Source organism: Larus michahellis, chromosome 7 (assembly GCF_964199755.1).
Source record: "Larus michahellis chromosome 7, bLarMic1.1, whole genome shotgun sequence".
NCBI lineage: Eukaryota > Metazoa > Chordata > Aves > Charadriiformes > Laridae > Larus > Larus michahellis.
In genome coordinates this window covers 26712801-26737603 of record NC_133902.1, presented here as the reverse complement: position 1 = coordinate 26737603, position 24803 = coordinate 26712801, and the positions used below count along the sequence as shown (strand labels likewise).

Sequence of the window (24803 nt, the reverse complement as noted above, 5' to 3'; positions counted from 1 at the left end):
GGGGGGGAGACATGATGAATTTGTCTGGGTTTGCTACGGCATTATACTTTTCAAGTACCTCTTTGTTGTTGGAGAGGTTGTTTGTTTAATTTTTAATATCTTTGTAATGCTGGCATTAGTCGGAAACGGCAAGGTAGGAATTTCAGGTGAAAGGTACCTGTCCTCCCTTCCAGATTGGGCATCACATTATAAATCAAATAACTATTTGAGTAATTAAATATAAGAAGTTTCATTTCTTTTGTGTCTAACTGTGAGTTAGCTCACATTCAAGCTAATACAAAGTAATGGAATTGGTTTGGATTTTTTTTCTGTTTTGTACTTAACCATTTTTTTTTGCATGAGTTGTAGAATTGCAGTATTTGAATTTAACCTACCCGTGTCCTGTTCAGCTAAGCTTGGTAAGAGATTCAGAAGTTAGTAATGAGGACTTTTTCACATAAGCCTAACTTCTTTGGGAACCAGGGTGAAAAATGAAGCCTACGTTGACATTGTAAAAAGTTACTGTAGCTCGTTACAACCAATTATATATACAACCAATGTCTTGAGAATTCAGAACTTAAAACCACTGTCACGGAACATGAACGTCGGTTTTCCTCTGCAGTTATGCGTTGACATTTTGCTATAATATTTGAGCACTGTGATTTACAGAAAAAAACCCAGTATTTTGGTAGAACAATTCTCATGGGTTGTGTAGCTTTTTTGCTTTTGACATTGACCCAGAGAAGGGCAGCTTGTTAATTTTATGTTTTGAAAAATTTTTGAAAGGACAATGAACCAGGAAGATACTGTGGAAGAACAGTTGATTTGATCCGACAGGAGGTCATTTAAACATATCTGGATGGCACTCTTAGTTTAGTAATGGAAACTGATTAATTTAAATTTTTTTTAATTTGTTTTTTTAAATCTGTTTTTTTTTCACAGAATTTTGAAAGCCTTTGAAAAAAGGAGCAGTAGAAAGGAATGAAAAAGGGACAGAGAGGTTAGCAAAGTTGGAAAGGCGAGATGATGGAGAAAAGGGAAAGAACATTGAAAGGATGATCTGAAGACATGAGTCCTGAACAAAGCTTAATCTTTTTTGTTCACAGTGAAGGAATTAAATACAGTCTTTTTCTCTAATACATGTATTTTGTTATATATTATAAAATATAATATATATATAATATACATTTTAAATATATGTATCGAACATCATAAGAAGAGGTTGCAAATAACCAATATGGCAAACAGTTTGAAGGCTAAGGTAGAAAGGAAATAGTCTTTAGCCGAGGAGATACAGAGAAGAACAGGGTAAGGGAAAGTGTATGTGGGCAGGGAAAAGCTAAATCGCCTTTACTGTAGATGCAGTTGAAAGAAACAACTGAAATATCCAAAATAGCAATGCGTCTATTTCGAGAAAGCAATTAAGAGAGATTTTTGAGAAGATTTCTGATGCAAAACTGAGTTTAGTTTTGACCTTACTCTAAAATAAAATGTTTCCTTAAAATATAAATTACACCTTAGCAAATTTATTTTTAAATTCTCTTATTTGTCTCTGAATTGTCATAAGTAATCAAATGCTAGAACAAGTGTATTTGCATTCATAGGAATTTTAAAAATCTCAGACACTCAAAATTATAAACCAACCAACCTCCATACAGGAGTTAATTAAATGTTTTCTTGCTTACTACTTATTTTGTTTAAAGCAGTATCATATGGCTCGAAGAGTCATAACTTACTGGTCTAAGACTTGATCATCACCTAACCTTCAGGTTTAAAGGTATTTTGTTCTTTTTTCTTTGGGAATTCGTAACCCTGTAAGTCATGTGATAAGTTAGGTGGTTAGTTGTTTACTTCTTTCTTTTAATACAAGAAATATGGCCTTTTTTAAGGTGACACTTGACTGTGTAAATTGGATCCCGAGTTGTTACAAAACTAGGTTGTTTGTCTCTAGACCACATAACTGACTCTGAAAACAGCAACAAAAAAAAAGCCCCAAGAGTATCACGGGTTTATTTTTTCTGACAAGCCATATTAAGGTGGTTACTACTACTGTTGAAATTCCCACTGCAGGTTACATCTCAGTAAAGAGCACCTACGAGAATTCCTGCTGCATCTGTAATTAACCCTGACATAACAGTTGTCATCTGACAGTCACCTGTGTAGCCCTGTTCTCGAGATTCAGCTTTGGTATCAGGTGCAGTAGCACGTCCTTGTTCTGAGTTATGTGGCATTGAAAAGGATTCCAGAACTGTTCAGATGCAGCAGGAATAATTGGGATCACTTGTGCTCCAGTTTCTGCTCTGAAATTCTCATGTCCTGTGAGAAGTGGTTGGGTTTTGACAGGGTTGGGTTTTGACTGGTGGTTGGTTGGGTTCCCCCATAGTGTAAGGCTAGATTTACTTGACGAATGTGCAACTTTAAAAGATACCTAATTGCATTAATTTGCAGCTTGTTTCAAAGCCAGTTAAGAGCTGTTTCAAGTAAGTAACTGCAGCCATTCGTGCACAGTAATACCTAATTAAACAAAATACTTGGTATTTTCTTTATAATTTTTTTAAAGCAGTTTTTCCTTCTGTATTCTTTAGACTGTAATTTAAAACAATACCTAAAAGATAAGCCAGATCGTTTAAATTACTGTATAAGCCACTATATTTTCTTTTGTGCAACAATATAGACAAGGTAATTGTTTTCTTTTTAACTTTTGCAACAGAAAATAAAATTACCAAAGAAAACAGCCAGACGATACCCAGTATATGAGCTCTATCTCTATGGGGAAGGGAACTACGCTGAAGAAAACAAAAATCTCTTCTTGACAGGAATTCCAGTTCTCTTTCTTCCTGGGAATGCTGGCAGTTACAAACAAGGTAAGCATTTGGTTAAGTTATAGGTATGTACAAAGAGCTCCCATATTTATGCATTACTTACTGTCATTAAGTTTTCTGTTTGAAATAATATCAACAAAAGTCATAATGGCTGATCATATTATGGTATAGATATCATTGTTAGCCAATGGTTAATGTCAAGCAGTGAAGAGACTTCAATTTTGTTTGAAATCAGTTGAACAGTTGAGCTATAATATTTTTCTGGAGTAATACTTTTGACTTTTGAAAGCCTGAAACAGCAACGTTTATGCTGTACTAGGGCAGCACTGCACTCTTGCTGTGGTTTTGATCGTAAACTTCTAGTTGGTTTTGATTTGAACAAGGTTTAGTGCAGTTATGCCAAATAAGACAAGACCTAAATTTGATTAGAAGAAACTGAACAATCTAGAGTATGTGATCTGAAGTAATTACGTGCTATAGAAATAAGCATCATCTTGTGGCTTGCCCTGTAGCTTGCATTATTTCCTACCTCTTTATGTGGTATTTTTTTCCTTAGCATCATTTTCTCACTTTACACATAGCCTATTTTTGTTTTCCATGTTATTCCCTCTTGCACTTCTAGGCTCGAAATGAAAAGAGGTAATAGTTTTAAAGCATTTTTATTTTTTGTTGTAAATACCAAAGTTAGTAGTTTGATGAACGTGAAGTATTGTGTGTGTTTATTCCAGTATCTGGTATTTCTTGGAGGCTGGGTTTGAAGACCATTATTGTTGTTCTCCAAAGTGTGCTTTGAAACAGTAATACTCTTATGTTGTTGGCCAAATTGATGTGTGTGTATGGGGAAAACCACCACAGTCTAAACCCTGATATCTTACTGTGATAGTTTTTCCTTATATTTGCACTGAACTTGGTGTTTAAATTATCTGATTTCAGAGAACCCTTGCAAAGTTTTTTGTTTGAGAACATACTCTCTGAGCTTATATCAAAGTAAAATATTTTACCAGCTTGTACTTTCAGAAAATCCAAAGAAGATTATGAACATAATGATTATGAGAGATACCATATGGACTTTTGTAATTGTGCATAAAGTATTGCAAATCTGAATTAATGCTGTCTCTAAAAACAGTACATCACTGTGCAGTACATCACTATGTGGGAAATAAAATAGTACTTTAACAGTACGTTAGGAATCAAAAGGAAGTATATGAAGAAAAACTTAAACTGGTTGAGCAGAAGTACTAAGTGCTGTGGATATAATGTGCCCCTTAAGATCAGTAAATATTTAAATATTCTTTGTTTTGAGAAATTGATTTAGGGAGACTGTTAATAAGTCATATATTCATTTTTCAAAATCTTTGTTAAAATAAATTTTTCTGCCTTAATCAGTGGCTCAGAATACTTTTTGGTTTTATTATGGAGTTTATGAAAATTCGTATTTCTTTCAGAATTTATTGTGGGATAAAACATTTAATTCTGATACCTAGATGAGCAGAGAAGCTGGTAGTGTTATTATTTTCATACTTGTTTAAAATATATATTCATATTTGCTGAGCAATGAAGATGGAAGTGTTGCTGCTGCCTTTGCTGGGTTTGTTATTTTGATGTGTTACAGGCTCCAGGGTGACCTTTTTGCAGCCTTTCAGTACCTAAAGGGGGCTTATAAGAAAGATGGGGGCAAACTTTTTACAGGGCCTGTTGTGACAGGACAAGAGGTAATGGTTTTAAGCTAAAAGAGGGTAGATTTAGACTATATGTAAGGAAGAAATTTGTTACAATGTGGGTAGTGAAACACTGGAACAGGTTGCCAAGAGAAGTGGTAGATGCTGCACCCCTGGTAACATTCAGGGTTGGGTTGGATGAGGCTCTGAGCAACCTGATCTAGTTGAAGATGTCCCTGCTTGTTGCAGGGGGGTTTAACCCTTTAAAACCTTTAAAACCCCCAACCTTTAAAAGTCCCTTCCAACCCAAACTATTTTGTTTTGAAATGTTAATTTATCATCTTTCATGGGTACTAAAATGAACCTTTGAAAATGTACAAAATTTAGACTTTGACTAAAAGATGATGGTCTAGTTTAATTGTTAGGAATGACCCTGAGATTGTGAGAATTGAGATCCTGAGTTTTATTTAGGAATCTGTCACATGCTTGCCCTGTGATCTTTGGTAATATTCTTGTTCCTTTTACCATGACTTCGAGATAATGAAGTTGCGACAAGATATTTGATCTTTTAAATACTTTTCAGGTCTTTTCAAATAATTTCAAAGGTTTTCTTATTGCTTATTACTTTTAGATAGAATTGGTGGAATGACAACTACAAATTAGATTTACAAATTTCATCGTGCTGGGTGTTTGAACATATAAAGTATTTCATAAGTATTACTTTACAATGTCATTAACTTTGCTGAAATTTGTTTGGTATGTAAATTTCTGTAGCAAACTTTGCTGAGAAGGAGGATTCTGTAGGCTGCAGATCTCTGGAAGTGTTGCACTCCAGAAGAATCTTGCTTCTGTATGCTGGTTTTGGGCAGACCTTTCTGGCAATCGTTAGTTTATTTGCAAAAGTATATACTTGCTTTTGGGACTCTCTCTTTTCTTTTCTTCTTTCCCTATTGTGCTTTTTTTAATTTGTAACCGTTACGGTTCCCATCCTGCCATGTCTCCATGGAAACTCGGGGACAATTCTGCACTCAGAAGGCTGTGTTAAAGAGCAGCTGGGGTTAGGTGGAGAAGATGGGTCAGAAGCAAGACTGTGTAAACAGAACATTTTCTCCCTCAAGATTTTAGGTGGGAAAGTGTCTTTTGGGGTTTGTTTCTTCCAATCCCCTGTACATATCTTAGTGGTATTTGGGAATGTTGTCCTAGAGTTGATGGCCTTCAAAGGAATTTTAGGAAAGCTTAGCAGTAGCGATGCCTCTAGAGTTGAAGTCAAGACTGTTTGTTTTTCCTTCTTGTCCTGGTGTGGCTGTAAGAAGGTGCAAATGAGATGAGAAAAGCAGCCCTCAGATGGAGGAACATAATCCTTGATCATGTATAATTTGTTTTTGACATAAAATATCTCTGTAGTCAGCAGTAGGCTAGGTTGTGTGGTTAACTGTCATAAACATAGTATGCAGCTCTTGGTAACTCAGTCCAAACTTTCTTTTTGTCTCATCAGGTTTGTTCTTTTCCAGATTCTTCTGTAAGCTCTTGTTATGATATGTTTACTAATATCTCTTTACCAGAGGGATCCTTATAAAAATAGGAAATAACTATTTCTTTTCCCATTTTACAATTTGGTTCCAACAGTGACTGGCTGACACTTTTGCTCTGATTATTTATGTCTTCAAATCTGTTTTTGTAAAACTAGCGTGATTACATATTAGAAAAGGGATTATTTGCTTTTGGATGTCTTTTTCATCCTTTTTTTACTTTTATAAATTACTTGAGGTGAACAATGAATTTAAGATAACATGTTTTTCTTAATAGATTGTATATTTATGTGTTTGTCTACTAATGACAATGCAAAGCAGTGACTATTAGGTTGTTCTAATTAAGGTGTTTTCTTTTCCCAGTACGTTCTCTTGGCTCCATTGCACTTAGAAAAGCAGAAGATGTTGACTTCAAGTATCATTTTAATTTCTTCAGTGTCAACTTTAATGAGGAGTTGGTTGCATTGTATGGTGGTAGTCTGCAACGACAGACCAAGTTTGTGCATGAATGCATAAAAGTAATTCTTAAGTTGTACAGGGTAAGTAGTGACATATGCTGAATAATGTACTTGCATTTTGGAATGGGATTCTGGGCTGCCTTTTCTGCTGGAAAACTGAAGAATGATGAGTAAAGCAAGGAGACTTTATGACGTGTGTATATAATTGAATGTGATGGTAGTGCAATACAGAAGTGCTGCTCTTCAGTAAATTTTTAATGCTTGTGACAATCCCAGAGCCCTAGTGTTAGGTCCTGTAACTGTGTTTCTAAATAAATACTTCCATGCACAGCGTATGCTATTTTTTTTGCAGTAGAGATGTAAACTTTCCCTAGTTTACTAAAATATTAGTATAGCATCACTTTACATCCAGTTCTCTCTAGGAAAGTTCTTTGATAGCCTAAGAGTCTCGGAAATTAAAATAAGCTGAAGTTTCCTGTGCTTACATAGGCTATATAATATTTAATTTTGAGCTGCAAACTTCACATTAAACACATTTTTTGACATAGCAACTAAATTTATATTAATTTTGTAAACTTGTCAAGTTGATACTAGTTAATATTACCCTTGATAGGACATAAGTTAATTTTGGGGGGAAAAAAAAAAGTACAACTGATAACTACAGTTCAATGTCAGATCTGTTTTTGATGTGTCTAATTACTCTTTGCTGTTTGCTTAAGGATCGAGAATTTGCACCAACCAGTGTTGCAATAGTAGGTCATTCCATGGGGGGTCTTGTTGCAAGAGCATTGCTTACCCTGAAGAATTTTAAGCCTGAACTTATAAACCTCCTTATTACACAAGCCACACCTCATGTTGCACCTGTAATGCCTTTAGACAAATATCTTACCGGTAAGTATTGCAGGTTATCTAATTGATCCTCTCAAGCATGGATAGGTGAAGTTCTTGCAAATCAAGAGCAAAATGTGCTGTTTTGTTTACTGTGATTAATCTACTCCTTTGTTGTGTGGTTGTGTGAGAGCACTAGGATACCGAGAGAAAGTAAGGTGTAATAAAATGAATTATGTGGACTTGAGCTGCTGTGCAGGGCCTGGAGCTCTCAATAATTTGTAATTTTAGTAAGTTGCAGAGCATGTTACTTAATTTGTAAGCTTTCCAGCAAATGACAATTTTTCTTTCTTTTTTATAAACTTGACCTCTGTAATGGCTTTCTTTATCAAATGTATTGCCTAAGTAGAGTTGTTAAATTTAATGTTTGTCACGCCCAAAGGTTGGGGGGGTGAGACTATTAAATGCAGATATAATTATATATTTTATATAATATATTTACACAAAAGATAGATCGTATTTTCCGCTCACCTAAATAACTGTGGCATAAAAAATGAAGTATAATCATTATGCATGTACTATACACTTTGTGAAAAGCTAGATTTGACTAAATTATACTGATAAAATATGTGCTCAGTGATAATTGTGCTGCTACATGTAGATATTGGGGGAATTGGTGAAGGAAAGGGAATAGACATTTATTTTCATTATTCTCTGTGGCACCCAAGAGGAATGGATTATCTTTAGCTGCTGAATTTGATTTATTGTGCTTGTATTAATTCTCTCTCCTACAATTGATTGCAATGCAGTACTACTTCCTTGCTGACTGTTTCTGGACTCTGTCTGTCCTTAAAATAAATCTGTGGTTTGCTACTCAAACAATATATGTGCTCAGATGATATAGAAGGTGTAAGTGTATGTGTCTTTCCCAGCTGCTACCTTCTTGGGGTTAAAACGATAGTTTTCCTTCCTTATATGAATCAAAAGTGATAACTGGAGCATGAATGTGCCTAGGGGGGCTACAGAAACTTTTAGTTAAGTGTTTCTATAGCTTTTTTGTATCTCAAGTAGACTTACTGGGATATTGTAATTGATTTTAATATATCTTATAGATTTTTATACAGCTGTAAACAATCATTGGATTCTAAAGGCCCAAGATTTAAGAAATTTAACTACCCTTTCTGTGGCGGGAGGATTCAGAGATTACCAAGTTCGTTCAGGACTGGCTTTTCTACCAAGATTGAGTCAACATGACAGTGCCTTATCTGTTGTGGTAAAAAAGCAAACTATTTTTTTGGTTTTTGCATGGAGCTATGTTAGATAGCTGTTTATGTAATGCATGTATCGGTGTCTAATTATGGTCTGTATGTGCAGCATATTATAACTAAATATTAAAATACTACATGTGAAAACACAAAGTAGATAGTGTATGGCTATAAACCCATAAATAGTTGGTTGTAGTCTAAATGAGTGTCCTCTGGAAGAGGATGTTTTGGAGTGGATTTGAATCTTCTACCACTTGGTAGTGTTTCTTCTTGCCACCTTCTTGCACCTTTTTAGTTTCAGAACTCGGGTATTATTTTCCTGCGTTTTTACAAGAGACGTGTATATGGAGACTGACAGACGTGCAGTATAGGAATAGACTACTGGTTTGATTGTAAAAAACCAGCTTTGGCTTCAAGCCTTCTATTTGTATTTACTGTTTTTCGAAGAACTTTGGAATAGAAAAGATCTACTGGATCATCAAGTCCAGTCTTCTGCTCTTGCAGGCATCTGTCTCCTTCCAAAACTAATCAGACAACGTCATAGAAGCAGTTAGGTTTGTCATTCCATCCCCCTGCCATCAACCTGTTCCTAACATGGAAGTAGCCAGAAAACGCTCCTCAGTAGGAAGAAAATTTGTAATTTCCAACTTCTCTTTACTCCACAAGCCAGCTTTTAAATGCACTTTCACATCAACTTGAAATGTTATCCGAAGTAGTTGTTATTCCCTTGGTGTTTACCTCCCTGTCCATTGTACAGAAAGCTGTCTATAAATAGTCTCAGCTCTGATTCTGCTAGGCTAAGAAGATTAACTCTGCATTCCCTTTGTCCTAGTAACCATTCTCTGCATCTGCTCAATTTTCATTTCTCTTGAGTGTTGGTGACCAGAATTTTGCATGAGATCTTATGTGTAGTGGTACCAGTTCTTTCTCATGTTTTTTTTTATTTTTTCTTACTTTTTTGGTTTGGGGGTTTTTGTTCTGTTTTGGGGGCGGTGGTATTGTTGTTTGGTTTGTTTTTTTTTTCTTCCTGGCTGTAATGCATCAATAGTTGATACTTACTTGAATCAAGGTGTACAACTAGGTGATGAGTTCCATTTATGGGAGGTGTTTTTGATATTATTAGCCCCTAAAATGCAATACACTTTTGTAAATGAATAGCTTCAGACTGTCCATTTCTTCCTGCATGGTCTTCTGATGCTCCTTTCTGTTGAGGATGCCCTTGCTTTTTCAGCAGCAGCTTTCATTGGCATGCTTCTATTCTTGTGTGCCAAGATCACTTATTAAAATAGTAAGATGTCATAGAAGCAGTCTTTGAAGAAATTTTGGTAAGTTTTCTCTATACCGTTATTTGCCCTTTCACCATTAGACTCTGCTATCTAACATAGCTAACTTAGTCATTTTGTTTCGCACGTGCTTCAGCACGTGTAAGACTTTTTTTTTTTTTGACTGAGGAAGTCATTCTATTGTACCTTAATCCCTGCAACACTATTCTTTTTAATAATTGTGCAAATATGTTTAAATAAGGAGGGCAAAGGCTGGCTTAGAATTTTAAAATGTTGAATACTAACAAAATCTTAATTTTTTTTCTTCCCCAAACAGAGCTCAGCTGTGCCTAGAGCATGGGCCTCAACAGACCATCTCTCCATAGTGTGGTAAGCTAATGAACAAAGGTTAATTGACTGACCATACATCCCTCTGTTCTCTACTGTTACCACATTATACAGTAATTTAACTTCAGCATAATATTATTATGATGTCTCATCTGACCACTTTTATTCCCCTAGATATTTCCTTTCTAGATTTAATTTCACTTATTCTTCTAGGTGCAAAGAATTGATCCTGGCTACCATTAGAGCTTTTTTTGATCTCATAGATGAAAATACAAGGCAGGTTTGTATATGTGGTCTCCTGTATATTTCTCCATCAAACCTTTTTCTTCCATCCCAGAATGTTTAATCAGGACAAATATCATCCCATTATACAGAAAACTCCTTTTTAAATGTATTAAGTCATGCCGAGAAAATTGCTGGTTTGTACCTGTCGCTGAAAAATTCTGTGGTTTTGTGTTGTTTGACCAATGTGTCAGAAATAATTAGGTGTTAACTCAGTTTTTATTATTGACTGCTTCATGCTTTATAGCTGGGGTGTGGACTGAACTTTTCTTCCATAATGCAGCAGGCTTACTTGACTTGCACCAGCAAGTTTTGCTGGCTGTGTAGCTTTGAATGTGACCTCTCAATATGTGTTTGAATCACCTCCTTTGACTGTGATAGTTTAACTCAGACATAATGCTTCTCGAACTTGCCCATGTGTTGTCATCACAGTGGCCCAGCACCAGCATGCGTTTGTTGTGTCCTTTTGCAAATTACACTTACAAAAATAGAATGCAAGTAAAATACTACCATAAATTATTTATTGCTTTTCTAAATAAATATCCTGTATCTTACTTTTCAAAAACTGTTGGAGAAATCTCCTGTTGTACTCTGTTCTCTTTCTGAAATGTTATGCAGCAGTAAATGTGAATTGGAATTAAGGTCCAAGAGGTTGAAAATATGTTAGAGCAGAGCCCCAGACATAGAGGAGGAAGGCTTCCAGGTGTTCTTTTTGAGGCTGTTTGGGCCAGACTTCTCTAGTTTCGTGGGTGTACTCACTTTAAAATGTGTTTTAGAGAGACAAAATGGGGTACAGTTGTTCTGGAGCTGACTGGCAGTGTGCTGGAGGGTAGAATTTTTCAGAAATCAGTTGTGATGGCCACAATTTTTAAAAACTGAATAGACAAAAATTAGTCCTGTAAATTTGATTTTGAATAAAACCCCAACCAAACCAAACAAAAAAAATAACCAACAAAAAAAACCCTCAACCTAAAATGAAAGCAAATCACAACGTAGCTCTACATCTGTTTGGATGCTTGAAATATTACTACATGTAGTAAGCTGGATTTGTGAACTCAGACTCATAAATATAAATGAGAATTTTTCCTAAACTCTGGCATAAATGTGTTATTTCAGGAAGAATGCATGTGGGTCTAGAAAGAAAGTTTAACAGAATGGCTTCCTTTTGTTCAGAGTAGGCAAGGATCTAAAACTCGTAAAAGTTTCAGCTATGCTTCATAACGTGTAGACTTTTTGTATTGCGGTGATGGAGTATGTTATTTTTTCAGATTATTGAATTTAGAATAGACAGTGTACCATGTTTTCTAATAATCTCTCCTGCCTCTTATCCCAAAAACTGTATTGCTAGCTATGGTCATGTGATGACTTAAATCACACAAATTGGTAAAATAAAATTTGTTAATGTGTTCTTTTTTTAGATAACTGAGGATCCAAAGAAAAGAATGTCTGTACTGAATCACCACTTCGTGAGACACCCTGCAAAGATATTTGAGGAAAATCCTGAAGCTTTTACAGAACTCACAGGTGTGCGGCAGTTTTCTTTTGAACAGGATTCAGTGATATTCCTTAGTGAGAAGATTAACTATTAACAAACAAACTTCTGGAATACATTTTGTCCTTCTTCAGACATTGCTAAAATAATATGGGTTATAGACCTAAGCTACCAGCTTTTGTGTGGTTTCAGCACTAAATAGGTTAAAAGGGGTAGGAGCAAAAGTCTCACTTTTATATGGCTTAGATTTTCGGGGGCGAGCAGGAGTCGTGTTTACATCAGGGTGTCCAGTAGACAATCTCAGAAATTGGGAATAGCTGGATGTCAAAAGTACAGTCTAATGTACACTTAAATACCATGCTTGCAAGAGGGATAGTACGGGTGTTGTAGAGCCATTGTGTTAGTTTTGTGCTACTCATGGAAATCCTGAATATTCAGATCTGCTGCATCAGTGACTTCCTTTTTTTCATGACATGGCAGGGTAAAATGGACTGCACACTAATGGTTTCCTTGTAACTGCTAAGAATGCATAGTTAAAGGTGAGAAATTTTGACTGCATGGAGTCTTGGAAACTAAACAGAACTTTTGCAGGACACAGATGTATTCCTGCTTTTGCTGAAATGCATTGAACCATTTTATGAAAACCATTTTATTTCAGGAATTTTCTTTACGTAGGCTAATGCAGAAGTTCTAAGGTAGCTTTAACTTTGGTGTCCAGTTTTGGGCACCCTAGTATAAGGTGGCCTTTAGGCGTTGACATATACTGCAGAGGACCACCAAAATGGTTAGCTCCTGGGGCATAGGACATGGGGGAGAGAGCGAACTGGGCTTTTTCACCCTAAAGAGAATGCTAATTGCTCTCTTCAACTGCCTAATGAAAGATTGCAGAGAAGGTGAAGCTAGGTTTTTCTCAGAGGTGCACAGTGATAACACAATAGGCAGTAGAGTCCAGTTACAACAAAAGAAATTCCAATTAGATATTAGGAAAAAGTACTTCACCAGGAGGGTGGTCAAACACTGGAACATGTGCCCATAGAGGCTGTGGAGCTGATTTTTTTGTTTGTTTGTTTGCCTTTTTGGGGGCCAGTTTTTAGCAATAAGGAGGAATATGTTTAAATTGGATATCGTGTTTGCATCTTCCTATTTGTGGTGACCTCTTGACAGCTAAATTTGTGATGAACTTGTTACTGTAATTACACAGAAGTAAGATATTAACCTTCTTGCATGACAATTTGCATTGTTTGTATCTCTATTCTCTTTGTTATTCTGTCTTACTCTTTTTCCAGACAAATCTTTTAAACTGCTACTTTTTTCTTGTACGTGTTATTCACTTCATCGTCGACTGGCTTCTACACAAGTTTCTGTATGGGTTTTCTTAAGAGGCTGACAGGACCAAAGTTTGGGGCTGTTTTTAATGTTGCCTCAGCTTTAATCAGTCACATACCCTGTTAATTGCATTACTGTCATTCAGTTTCTTAGTTGTTTTGTTGCCTTGAGAGCTTTGTTTCAAGATCCTTAGGGTATTTGTTTTACAATTACAATGTAGTAATTGGATCCCAGGGTTTTGCTGTTGCCTGTGTAACTGATGATAACTGTTGCATGTAATTCGAAGCAGTAGCAATCCTGAGTGTTGATAAAGCTTATAAAGTCTATGGCCATTTACAGGTAAGAGAATAAGACCTTGGCTATAAGTAAAAGATAAGATTTTGGAGAAAAGGATAATAGCTCCTGCAGTGTGGCATATAAAAACTTATTTATTTTTAGGAGCTTTCACATGGATTACAGTCAAAGCTTCAAAATGGACTTACTCATCTTACAATGTAAGTAACACTTTTTTGCCACATTGTGTTTTTATGGGTTTTGGGGTGGGGTTTTTTTTTGTGTTTTGTTTTGTTTTTTGTTTGTTTTTTTTTAACTAATGAGCAACTTTTTTTCTTTTAAGGATTCTGATGGAAAATTTTTCACATTTCCTCTTGCAAGCCACAGAAAATCATACAGTCATGTTTACTGTGAAAACAGTATGTTGGTGAGAAAATAGTTCTTTAATGTTTTTTAACTGAGATTTGCTGAAGTTTTAAGACAGTTTAATGAAACTGTTGTTGAAATTACTGACATTGATACTTACTGTTTTAGCATGTCACGCTTAGTGTTCAAGATCTGAAACCTTCAATGCCACCTGAAACTCAAATGTTTTATTTTTGACTCTCTTACGGTTAGCCCCAGATTAATTTCTCCTTTAATTCTGTATTGATGGTTTTGAATGAAGAAGTTATTTTTAGTGCTGCCAGGGTTCAGCCATACTTCTAATTTGGGAAAGCTGTTTATAGGTTTGCTTTCCCGTAATAAAATTTAAGTGAGTCTGAAAGGCTACAGAGATCTTCCTCTTAGCAGTGGATGCAAATGGAAGGCGGCTGAGAAAACAGCACCACCTCAGTTGTCCTCTCTATTGAGAGGAGAGGCGATAATGTGCATTTCTTGTATTTTTATCTCCAAACACATAAATCTAGCCAAAATGTTTTTGAAATTTTTAAAAATATTTTCTGAAAAGAATGAATGTAGTCTCTTGGCAAACTGGAGATAGATTAATATGCTCTTCAGAATTATGTATCTTAGATTAGTGGCGAGAAAATTGAGATGCTTTCCTGTTCCGTCCTGCCTGTCCCTGTTGCCACTCCTACCCCTACCAAAGGGATTCATACCTCATGTTGTGAAAAAAGATTGTATATTCTCAGTGCTTTCCTAATTGTCCGTCCCAGTAGCATCTTCAATATTTACACATCTGTTGTAATCTTAGTTGTGCTTTAATAGCGTAACTTTTGCCTTTTCTATAATATCTTAAAGACAGGACTAGGACTGCTTGAGGAGGAGAAGGTACAGAACAATGTCTGAGATACTCGCATCATGGTACTGTTGCTTCAGAACACTCAAATGCTTGAGGGAGGGAGCAGTAGAACATGAAATGTCTAAAGCATTCCTCAACTACTTAGGATAGTACATTGAGATGTTTCTTTTGGTTAGAAAAGATTAAATTCTAATAAAATTGAATTTTACATCATATGTAAGGGAGATACTTTATTTTTTTTAAAGAGAAATGGTGAAAGTGTGTTTGCTTAACCTTGTATTTGTTTTTAGAAACTGTGTTGATTCATAACTAGAAAAGGTTATGAATCAACCTTTGTTTGCAAGTGGAAGTTATTTAAAATGGTTCCTAGAAAGCCCTGCCTCTCACTCTTATAGTTCATCTTTCCATTCTTGTAATTGTAATTCCAAGATTATGATATCAGACTTCTAGTGGAGGATATCACTTGCTGTTAACACAGAACTCTGACTTCATTGCAAAATGAAGAACAAAAGTTGCTGGATATCTTTCATTATAAATAATTGAGGAAATCTGAGAGAGACGGTTTTTATCATCATCTTCACTTTTACACTTCAGCATTTGACATCCTTATGAGAGTTTGGTCAATATAGTGATGGCTGCTGCAGACACACTTAATAGAAAAGGAGTGAGATGAAGATGGAAGTTGGTTCCTCTTTTTAGTAAGTTAATTGCACCAAGGTTCTGCCATCAGAGGGTTTTTAGAACAGTTGTTGACATCTGGTGTACTGAAACAGCATACAGAATTTTTGGAGAAGATTATCAGCATTAACTCCTGCATTGTTTAATTGAGTAAAGAATTGCTGTTTTTTAATATATTTATAAATACAGTCACACATAGGTAATGTACTGTTTTATGGTATTGCCTTTATAGGACACAAGTAGCTGGATTTATGGCTGTATGAACAGTAATTCGTCAATGTGGTGAGTATAAACAGTTCCTGTTCTTTATTCAAATGGATCTTGTGAGACTACATTTGAAAGTGAAGCATATAAAATATCCTTCTCCTTAGGAGGGAAGAGGTTGTGAAGAAAAGTAAAATCCTTACTGTGAATAATTCATGTTTTCTGTATCACCAAGAGAACAGGAAAGAATAGTTTTTCTCAGAACTACTGCATGAATACAGAATAAAATAGGTGAACTTTTTCTTCTCTAAGCTGTATTTTTGACCTTTATAGCAGTGAAAAGTTGCTCCTGTTGCTCTCTTGTGGACACTACATGCTGTGCTGGATTCCTAAATCATGTGTTTTGTAGCTTCTCTTTAGAATCCTATCACAGAAGACATCAAATATCACTCAAAGCCTTCAGAAGAGTGGATTGGAGCATCTCTTATTTTTTTTCTTATTCCAAAATTGCTATTGTCATACAAAAAATATTTAGAAAAGTGGGTGATGTAGTGATTATTTGAATCAGGTCATTACAGTCATTACAAAATGGATGTAAAACACTGGCTTACCTTACATTTGCAAAGTAAGCTCAAAGTAAATTCAATGTACCCTTCAGGTTAGGGAAAGCTTCCAGGTGGAATTGAGCTAGCATAGTATTTATCTCTTCTGGGATCTGTGCTGAGGTGTATAGCCACAGAGCGTTGCCTCCAGCTGACAGCCAGATGTCATAATTACTTTGTCCTGCTCCAAGGAGAAGTTGGCTGTTACTCCTTTGTATAACCTTTGATCAGCATCAAATGCAGCTTAGCCTAATTCAGGACTGCTGCCTAAAACCTCATCTAATAATAGTGGTTTTGTTGTGGACTGTGTCCTGAGGTCATGTAGCATTGTTTAGAGAAACAGAAATATCCTGGTATTCTAAAAACCAAAACTTAAAATGACTGAATGAATGTGTTGCAGTTCAGTGTGTTGACTTAATATAAGTACACACCATTTTAGAACTGCTGTTAGCTCTGCAGCAGCTAACAAAATTTTTGTTTTATGTGGTATGTTTTGGATGTTTCCACAGGAAAAATTGGCACTTTTGATGTTTAAAAGGTGCTAATAAAACTGTGTGTTAATTCAATGCCAGTGCTGTTTTAGCTCATTAAGAATTTTCATTATGTGTCTGAAGTTGCATGGCTAATAACAACTGTATGTTTTGTGTATACGAAGTTAGAGCTTTGCTTTAACTTGTTTTTGCAAAAACAAGATTTGTATTATCTGAAATGATTATAGTTTGATAAATTACTATGGTAGCTAACTGCACTAGACCCAAACTGGTTCTCAATTTAAAATCATGTGAATCCATATATATATATAGAGAGAGAAAAGCTGTCTATGTTAATCCACTGTCATAACGTAGTGCCTGTATAATGAATATGCTCATCCTTTAACATGCATGAATTTTTACAGCCTGGAAGCTACTGATTTATCCTGGAAAGCTGAGTTACTTCCAACCACCAAGGTAAGCATCGTACATAATTTGTAGGAGAGAGGTGCTTTGTGGGGTAGTTGTATGTCACAGGAGAAGGATCTGTTCTGTTTACAGTATTGGAACATGCAATTGTATTCCAGAGGAAGGGGTACAAGAGGTGGACATCTGGGAACTGGCTAGGGGTAAGCTAAGGGATATGTTCAGTAATGACTTTTCTTTTTCTTTCTTTCTTTTTTCTTTTTTTTTCTTTTTTTTCTTTTTTTTAAGGTTGTAATACTGCAACTTCAGGACTATCCTTCTTTGTCCCACATTGTCATTCAGGCACTACCCACAGTTGACAATAAGGTAAAATAATAAAAAAAAAAAGAAATGCAGAAATTGCTTGCTTAGTGCGTTCATAGCTTTCAGATGCTGTGACAGAAGGAAAAGAAAGTATATTAAGTATGTGCTAAGTTCCTTTGAGAAACCATAGACCTACAATCCAGTGTGGCTTGAAGGTAACTTTGTTATATTCTGTCAGCTCAGAAACATTTTCATTTGATAAAATGCCAAATGCAAGGCGTGAATAGTACTTGAAACATATGAAGTGACAGCTCTCAAAACAGTTATTAGAGTTCTTGTTGGAGATTCTAATGTTCTTCCTTGTTTTTCTTAATATTCTGGTTGTATTCCTGAATATTTATCTTCTTGAACAATCGGTTCTCTTATCCAGGGTGGCAGAGAATGCTGTAGATAATTGAAGACATCACATATGGATTCTGGGGAGCTTGGTGCAGATACCTCTGTAAGCTCTGAGACCACAAATAATGTGGTCGACTGAGTTGTGCAGAGTTTAATAGTTCTGAATTTCACAGATGAGTTGGATATCTTTGCATCAAGGCCTCTCAGGATCCCACTAAAAGGAACACTTAAGGGATGTGAACTGGATTCTAGTCATTCTCAGCTATTTGAACAGCCTTTTGAAGGTTCTTGCAAATGGATGAGAGCCAGAGAGCCTGGAAGTTAAGCTTAAGCTACCCAAACTTGTACTGCTATGTACAGGAACAAACTACATGTCAGTCCCTGTTGGTGGAGTGGGGAGAGGTGGTTTTTCAGTATTTGTGTCCTGTACTCTACTTGAGCCTCTGAATAGAATTTGGCAAGTGCAAAGGCCTGTGCTTGGTTTAGATCTGTATTTAATATCCTGAATTGCAGTATACTTTGGACTGTGAATTCTTCAAAGAGGATTCCAGAACAGTACAGCTTCCTGTAACTCATCTTTTTTCACTTGGTAAGTATAGCATATTACTTTTGGAAAAAAATGGAAAACTACTATTACTAACATTTGGATAATAATTTGCCTAAAAATTCCAATGGTCAGGGAGGTTTGGGGGGTTGTTTTTACTGAAGTTAATACAGTAATACAATAATAAGACAAAGAAATAAGAAATGTGAGGATTTTGACTAACAGATATAGAAGCATATAAGTCTCCTGGGGGGGGAAAAAAAAAGTAGTAAGTTCTCGGATAACTTTATCTAATCCTTTACAGGGCTTTCTTCAAGCAAAATTCTTTTAAATTCAACTGGCTTACTTTACAATGTACAGCTCCAGCACTTTAACCAAGTAAGAATGGTACTTAATTTTTTAAGCTACTGTAACCACTGTTTGGAGAATGTAAGTGATTTGTTTGTGGGTTTTTTTATGTTCTAGATATATCAAGCTTTCAAAATTTATATAGAGGGCCACTGCCAGTCACTCAAAGGTAAATGTAAGTCTTGTCTAAAGTATAAATTTATAAAACAATGCTTGTTGAACATTCTCAAGACTGAAGCTGATGGAAACAAAGGTCCTCTCATGCAATGTGGTTTAGGCAGTACTGTTATAATTGGCTCAAGCACCTCACTTTCCACTTTTTAAGAAGGATAAGTCAAAGAAAATGTGGAATTAGTCCTCGTATGTTTGTTTTTCTTACTTCCCAGCAAAGGGAAGTTGAACTTCAGGCAGGATTCTGCATTATGTTGAAAGTGTTCCTCAAGAATGGCACGTTTGGCTAGGATAACTTGCTAATTATGGGACTCAAATTTGAATGTTGAGCTACATGAGCTTAATCAGAATGGAATGGTAAAGGACTTTGTTTTAAAAAAAAAGTGATGTCATCGTTAGCTTGAGGTTACAGCTTTGTGTTGAAAACTAGAAGTTTTCTCATAACTGTCCTGCCTTTAAACATTGATGTTTTGCTGTCTTATTTTGTAACAGCAGGAATTAAAAAATGTCACTTTCACTCAATGTTAACTGCACTGATCTGCATTGCAACGGGAATTGCAATGTAACTGCAAGCATGGTGATTCTGTATAGTGATCTATATACCACCTTTGTTTTACTTGCAGTTTAGTCTTTGGAGACAGTTGCCACATCTTGTTCTTAATTAATTTTATATTTTTTAATTCTCTTCCATTTCAGAAAGAAAAGCTAATGTTTACAGACTTCATATACCCTGGTCACATGAAGACTCAATATTTGTAGCAAAGTAAGGACTTTAACAATTATAACTTTTTGGTATGTTTTTGAAGAATGTTTACATTCTGTTGTGGTAATATTTCTGATATGAGACAACTTCTCCAGTCTTCAAGTGCTTGGCTTCCTGCCCTTGTTGACAGTTGTTTTGACTTTTCCTCAGAATAAGAATATCTATTAACTGTTTGTTTAATATTTCTTGCTAATTTTCTTGAAAAGGAAGTAATTTGCTAATCTGAAATTCTCGGCATAATCTTTGACTCCTTCATGAGTGGGGAATAGAGAGGCTGCTCTGGATGCTTGCTTCTTCCTGTAACCTGGAGTTTGGATCACACAGTAGCCCTAAGTTGCTTCAGCAGCATAGTTCTGACAAAATCAAATGATACAGTTTGGAATACGTGTCACTCATGAATTGCAGTTGAACAACCTGGGTTTATTTTAGATGGGTGGAAAACAGTCTTCCTTATTTATTTTAGAGGCCTTAAGGACACCTCTCTATTTTTTTTTTTTTTTCCCCCTGTATTTTCTAACAATGTAATACTTGCAGGAAACTGCTTTGTATTCTTGAGAATCTGTCCTTCTCTTTCTTATCACTCAGCATATTTATGTGTTCTGTGAGGTAGTGCGGACACTAATGATGAACTTGTTTATTTTCATTAGTACCACGCCCCCTGGTAGTTGAGAGGACAGTGGATTGACAATGTTACGTAGTACCTTGTGACAGGGTAAAGAAGTTCCTTATACCATTTAGCTTATAGCTTGAAGTGACACTTTGTGTACTAGTTCTGCTTTATGTGCACTTGATGAAAACTAAGGCATGTTTGGCTTTTTTTGATTATAAGGACAATTACCAATTAAGTTGATGTTTCAGAGTTCCATCTTTTACTGAGATTTCTGCAAAACTGCATACAGCTCAGCCTCAAAATGACAACAGGGTTCCAGAGTTAAATATTTACTCTTCCTCAGACTGTCAGTATGAAGTGAGTAATGCAGATTTATTTTATAGTTAGTTTGCATTGCTGTATAGTTTTTGTATAATTGAGTCTTTTAAAACATGTAGCTTATTAATCAAAATAAATACTAAGCAAATCTAAAGGTGGGCTGTTTGGCCTTTTTGTAAATGTAGTGCATGTTACAAATATTTTGTAACAGCTGGAGTAATATTGGAAGTTGGGCTCTCATTTCTAAGAAAAATTTTAAAGCATTTGTTTTTAAAAAGTCAGTAGTAAGCTGTTGTACAGTTTAGTTATGGGATTGCTGTATTCCAATATTAAGTTGGCTTCTTAGAAATAAAAGTATTTTGTGTTTATGCTTACTATTGTATAAAGTAATAAAATATTTGGTTTTTTTATTAAGATAATTCTGAAGACGTCACCTGTACAGATTCTTGGGCAAGTAAGAAAACTTTCTAGTACTAGATTGTTGGGTTTTTTTATGTCAGTAGCATCTGTAGAAGTCTTCCCTTCTTCCCTTCCCTACTATGGCACTTCAGATTCTTTCTTGATGCCAAGAGGAACACTATTCAATGATCACTTTAAACCTTGTCACTTGGCAAGGCATCCCATCTGGATAAATGTCAGGCCTCAGTTTTCAGAGGATTAGAAAAGCACTCTGGATCTAAAGAGCTATTGTAAATGTTGAGCATTTGGCTTTGTGATTAGCCGGATATCTGTAAAGAGATGATGCTGTAGGTCACTTTCACTTTCTAGCCTGATGAGTCAGTAGTGTTAAAATTTTAAAATACATTTGGCATCAACTCAAAGTTAGGGGAAAAAAAAAAAGTCTAAGTAGATCCATATGCTCCTTTTCAACAAATCTTCTTTGATTATCAATGAATATATTTCAACATTTGTATCAGTAAAAATAGACTAGCCATCTGCAATATTCTGATTCTAAAAAGTAATTAATTCTCAAGCACCTAAGTGTAGTACTAGAATATTACTGGCAAGTTTCTCTATTTGAATATATAAAAGATTTTTCATTTTGTTGTCATTTTAAAAGAACTTGTGTGCTATTTGTGTGTTAAACAGATATCCCTTCATTATTTGGGACAGTGGAAGCCATTTAACATGTACATTAAATTCTTTGACCAAAAGCATATATAACTATATATTGCTTGGAAAGTGTACTTTTACTTTTATTTTTTTAATTTATTTTACTGAAATACCGTTAAGAGGCTACTTTGTTCTTTTCATATTTGTCTTGACTTGAAAAAAAGCATTAGTTTGTAATTTGGTCGTTTATCAAAACACGTTTGATTAGCCATTTATGATAGATCTGAGTATTTTCCATATATAACATTAGTTGCTAATGATGGTTATCAAATAATTTATGTATGAAAATGAGAAACTTTTAAGATTTTCCAATCATGTTATCATGCTCTCTTCATGATATTTCTGTGTATTTTAAATAAATAAATAAATAAAGTTATCCTTATATCCTTGTCTTTCAGATAATAAGGTTCCATGCTGGCGCTCTTCCTGTCTATGTTGTTTCTAATATTCTTCTTACTTACGGAGGACAGTTGAGCACATTGATATCAACAGGTAGCTTTCTAGAATGTTTTTTTTTCTGTCACAGGTGTGTTTAAAGAAATTACTTATCCAATGTACTGTTGAAAGACTAGCTAGTTGTGAATTTTTTAAGCTAAGTATCATTGAACTTGTGCAAGTACTTGGACCTATGCTCTTCAGTTTCAGTTTTGCTTTGTTGATAGTTCTTCAAGGTTGTGTTGTAGCAGAATATTTCCTTATTATTTTACTCTGCAGTCCTTTCGTTGCAAATGATTGGTGTTGCACTATATTTTAGAATCAATAGAAGTCTACTTAAAAATACATGTAAAAGTTTTTAAAATACATCGTTAGTATGCACAAAACATTTTTCTTGCATGAAGATGAGATCTCCAGACTAACCTTTAGTCATGTCTTCAGACAAAATGTATTTTTGCTTAAATTCAGGTAGTGTTTATAACAAACTCTGTAATCTCTGTAAAAGCTCTTGTCATATTACCTGAGTATGGGTGGTCCAGCTAATAAGGGCCTTGATGATGAAGTATGTTGACTTACAGTACTGTTATAAGATGTAATTATCTTGTTTTGAAGTAAACTTTCAAACCTTTGTCTCAGTTTACTTTTTATTGTGGATCTTACTTGTTAAAGTTCATAACAAAATAATAACTACAGATGCTTTCCGTTCTTTATTCTAGGCCAGTGTTCAGACTTTTCCCTTGAGCTAGTTAGGACAGCTAAGCCCTACAAAGTAGAACCTCTCATAAGCATTGTTGTGTTTCTGCAGAGGTGAGTTTGCGTAACTTACTTATTTAAAGCAGTTTCCAACTGTAATGGTAATTGGAAGTGATAAGTAATACTGCTTTCATGTTTTTGGCAGGTTTCACTGGTTTAGAGTGATTTGGCAATCACTGTCGCTACCAGAGGTGGATGCTGCTGTACTGAGTAGTCAGGATGCATGGTTCCCCCTTGTGTCCCTGATTCTATTTCTTTTTGGGACAGGCATTGCCTACTGGAGTGGAGTATTTTTCTCTATATCTCTGAGGCTCTTCTCTTCATTGTGGTTAACTCTGATTAGGTAAAACATTATGCTATATAATTATGCTCTTTTAGATGACTGAGACTCTGTCAATTTTTTTCTGTTTGATTTAGTGTGAATGCTTGGGCAGATTGAATTCTGCAATACAGTTCATACATGATTTTAGCCATCTGGGTTTGTCAGCGTTAAGTACTAATGACATATGAGGATTGCCTCATATTCCTTATTCCACATCTCCAAAAGGGAACATAAATGGCTTTCTCATTTCCTTCACCAGCTGTTATAAAGGTTTTCAGTTTGTTTTTCAGGAAGGCTTGTTGGGGAAAAGCAAGCAATTGAACTATTCCCTTATAAGCAGCTCAAAAAATAAATGTATATATTTAGAAAGGGACTATAAGCATTGCGATCCATTCCTCATTGTTCATATTGGATAAACTGCATTAAGGAATGCAAACAGGTTTGTAAAACAAACTTCTTGGATGTTAATTTTGCTCTACAAGACTGATGAATTTTATTGATTGTGTCGAAGAACAGGGGAATGTTTTTGCTTGTACAGATAAGCATTCAAAGATGAAAGTGGGTTTAAAAAAAGCAAGGAAGATAAAGAGATTTTTGAAAGAGTAAATTAGTAAATTGGATAACACACTTAGCTATTTTAATGCTTTGAGTGTTCTGACACTGATAACAGCCCTCAGCTAGATTTGAGCCAACTCCGTCTCCAGAAATTTGGTTGGGATGCTCTTTACTCAGAAACTATCTGCTAAATGAACTCTTTATTTTTTCACCATGAGCACTTTGAGTCTTATTCTACCAAATAATAGATGTGGTGTCAGCTATTTCTTCTCAGCCATCTTCTTTATAAATTACAGTGGATGCTTCAGTATTAGTTTTAAGTGATAAAGTGATCAACTTCTAGTTTTTGAAACTACTCTTTCTGAATTTTTAAGGGTTTTGCTCAATTTGTACACTTCACTAAAGCTTTTGATTTCCTGCAAATCCTGAGAGTGTCTTGGGCAGAGGCAGGAAAATAAGATTTTGTGTGCCTGCTTGTAAGTCAGCTGGTTAATTTTGAAATTCCTATTGCCTTACACAGTTCTAGTGCCTTACACAGTTTTTGATCTACTTCTGAATTACTTGTAAAAAAACCCAACAAAACAAACCCACCTTTATTTTCTATAAATCTCTCTAAAGTAGATAGTATTCGCTTGACTCTTGCTCAGTGTTCTGAAATGATCTGATATGGCCGGCAGCAAAGAATTTGTCACTAGCTGTCTGTGGAATTCTTTTTTTTGTGTGTGTGTCAGCCGCCTTTTTGTGGTTATTTTCAATTTTGGTTGCAAAGGCTTTTAAAATTGTATTTTCCAAATAATGCTTCTTCTGTTTTCAGTGTCTAGTTTAAATCTGTAATATCCTGTGAATATACAAGTAGTACAGACTTTTTCCTAGTTCTGTTGCACCTCCTGCTGCATTCCCCTCACTGTCACACCTCCTTAGCTCATCTTTGTCATTTCAAATTCATACTTGTTTCTTAGTCGTACCAGCTGGAATCCAGAAACTTAAGCTTTTCTGTGTCTCAGACACAGTCTGTGAGCAAGCA

The 24803-nt window shown here is 35.4% G+C and overlaps 1 protein-coding gene across 3 annotated transcripts in view; it reads left to right on the top strand.

The window, feature by feature from the left end:
• PGAP1 (post-GPI attachment to proteins inositol deacylase 1) overlaps positions 1-24803 on the top strand; it is a 46059-nt gene that overhangs the window by 2574 nt on the left and 18682 nt on the right. For all 3 annotated transcript variants that reach the window (XR_012588263.1, XM_074594306.1, XM_074594305.1), the window contains exons 2-22: positions 2690-2843; positions 6352-6527; positions 7166-7337; positions 8387-8547; positions 10139-10191; positions 10363-10429; positions 11850-11955; positions 13688-13743; positions 13866-13949; positions 15676-15725; positions 17145-17196; positions 17434-17511; positions 18361-18436; positions 18696-18769; positions 18857-18908; positions 19607-19673; positions 20532-20640; positions 21017-21055; positions 22113-22206; positions 22866-22956; positions 23048-23245. Coding sequence is in view for 2 of the 3 variants with exons in the window: in XM_074594305.1 (XP_074450406.1) it covers positions 2690-2843; positions 6352-6527; positions 7166-7337; positions 8387-8547; positions 10139-10191; positions 10363-10429; positions 11850-11955; positions 13688-13743; positions 13866-13949; positions 15676-15725; positions 17145-17196; positions 17434-17511; positions 18361-18436; positions 18696-18769; positions 18857-18908; positions 19607-19673; positions 20532-20640; positions 21017-21055; positions 22113-22206; positions 22866-22956; positions 23048-23245 (2009 nt within the window). In the remaining variant the exon portion in view is untranslated. The remainder of the gene's footprint in view (positions 1-2689; positions 2844-6351; positions 6528-7165; positions 7338-8386; positions 8548-10138; positions 10192-10362; positions 10430-11849; positions 11956-13687; positions 13744-13865; positions 13950-15675; positions 15726-17144; positions 17197-17433; positions 17512-18360; positions 18437-18695; positions 18770-18856; positions 18909-19606; positions 19674-20531; positions 20641-21016; positions 21056-22112; positions 22207-22865; positions 22957-23047; positions 23246-24803) is intronic.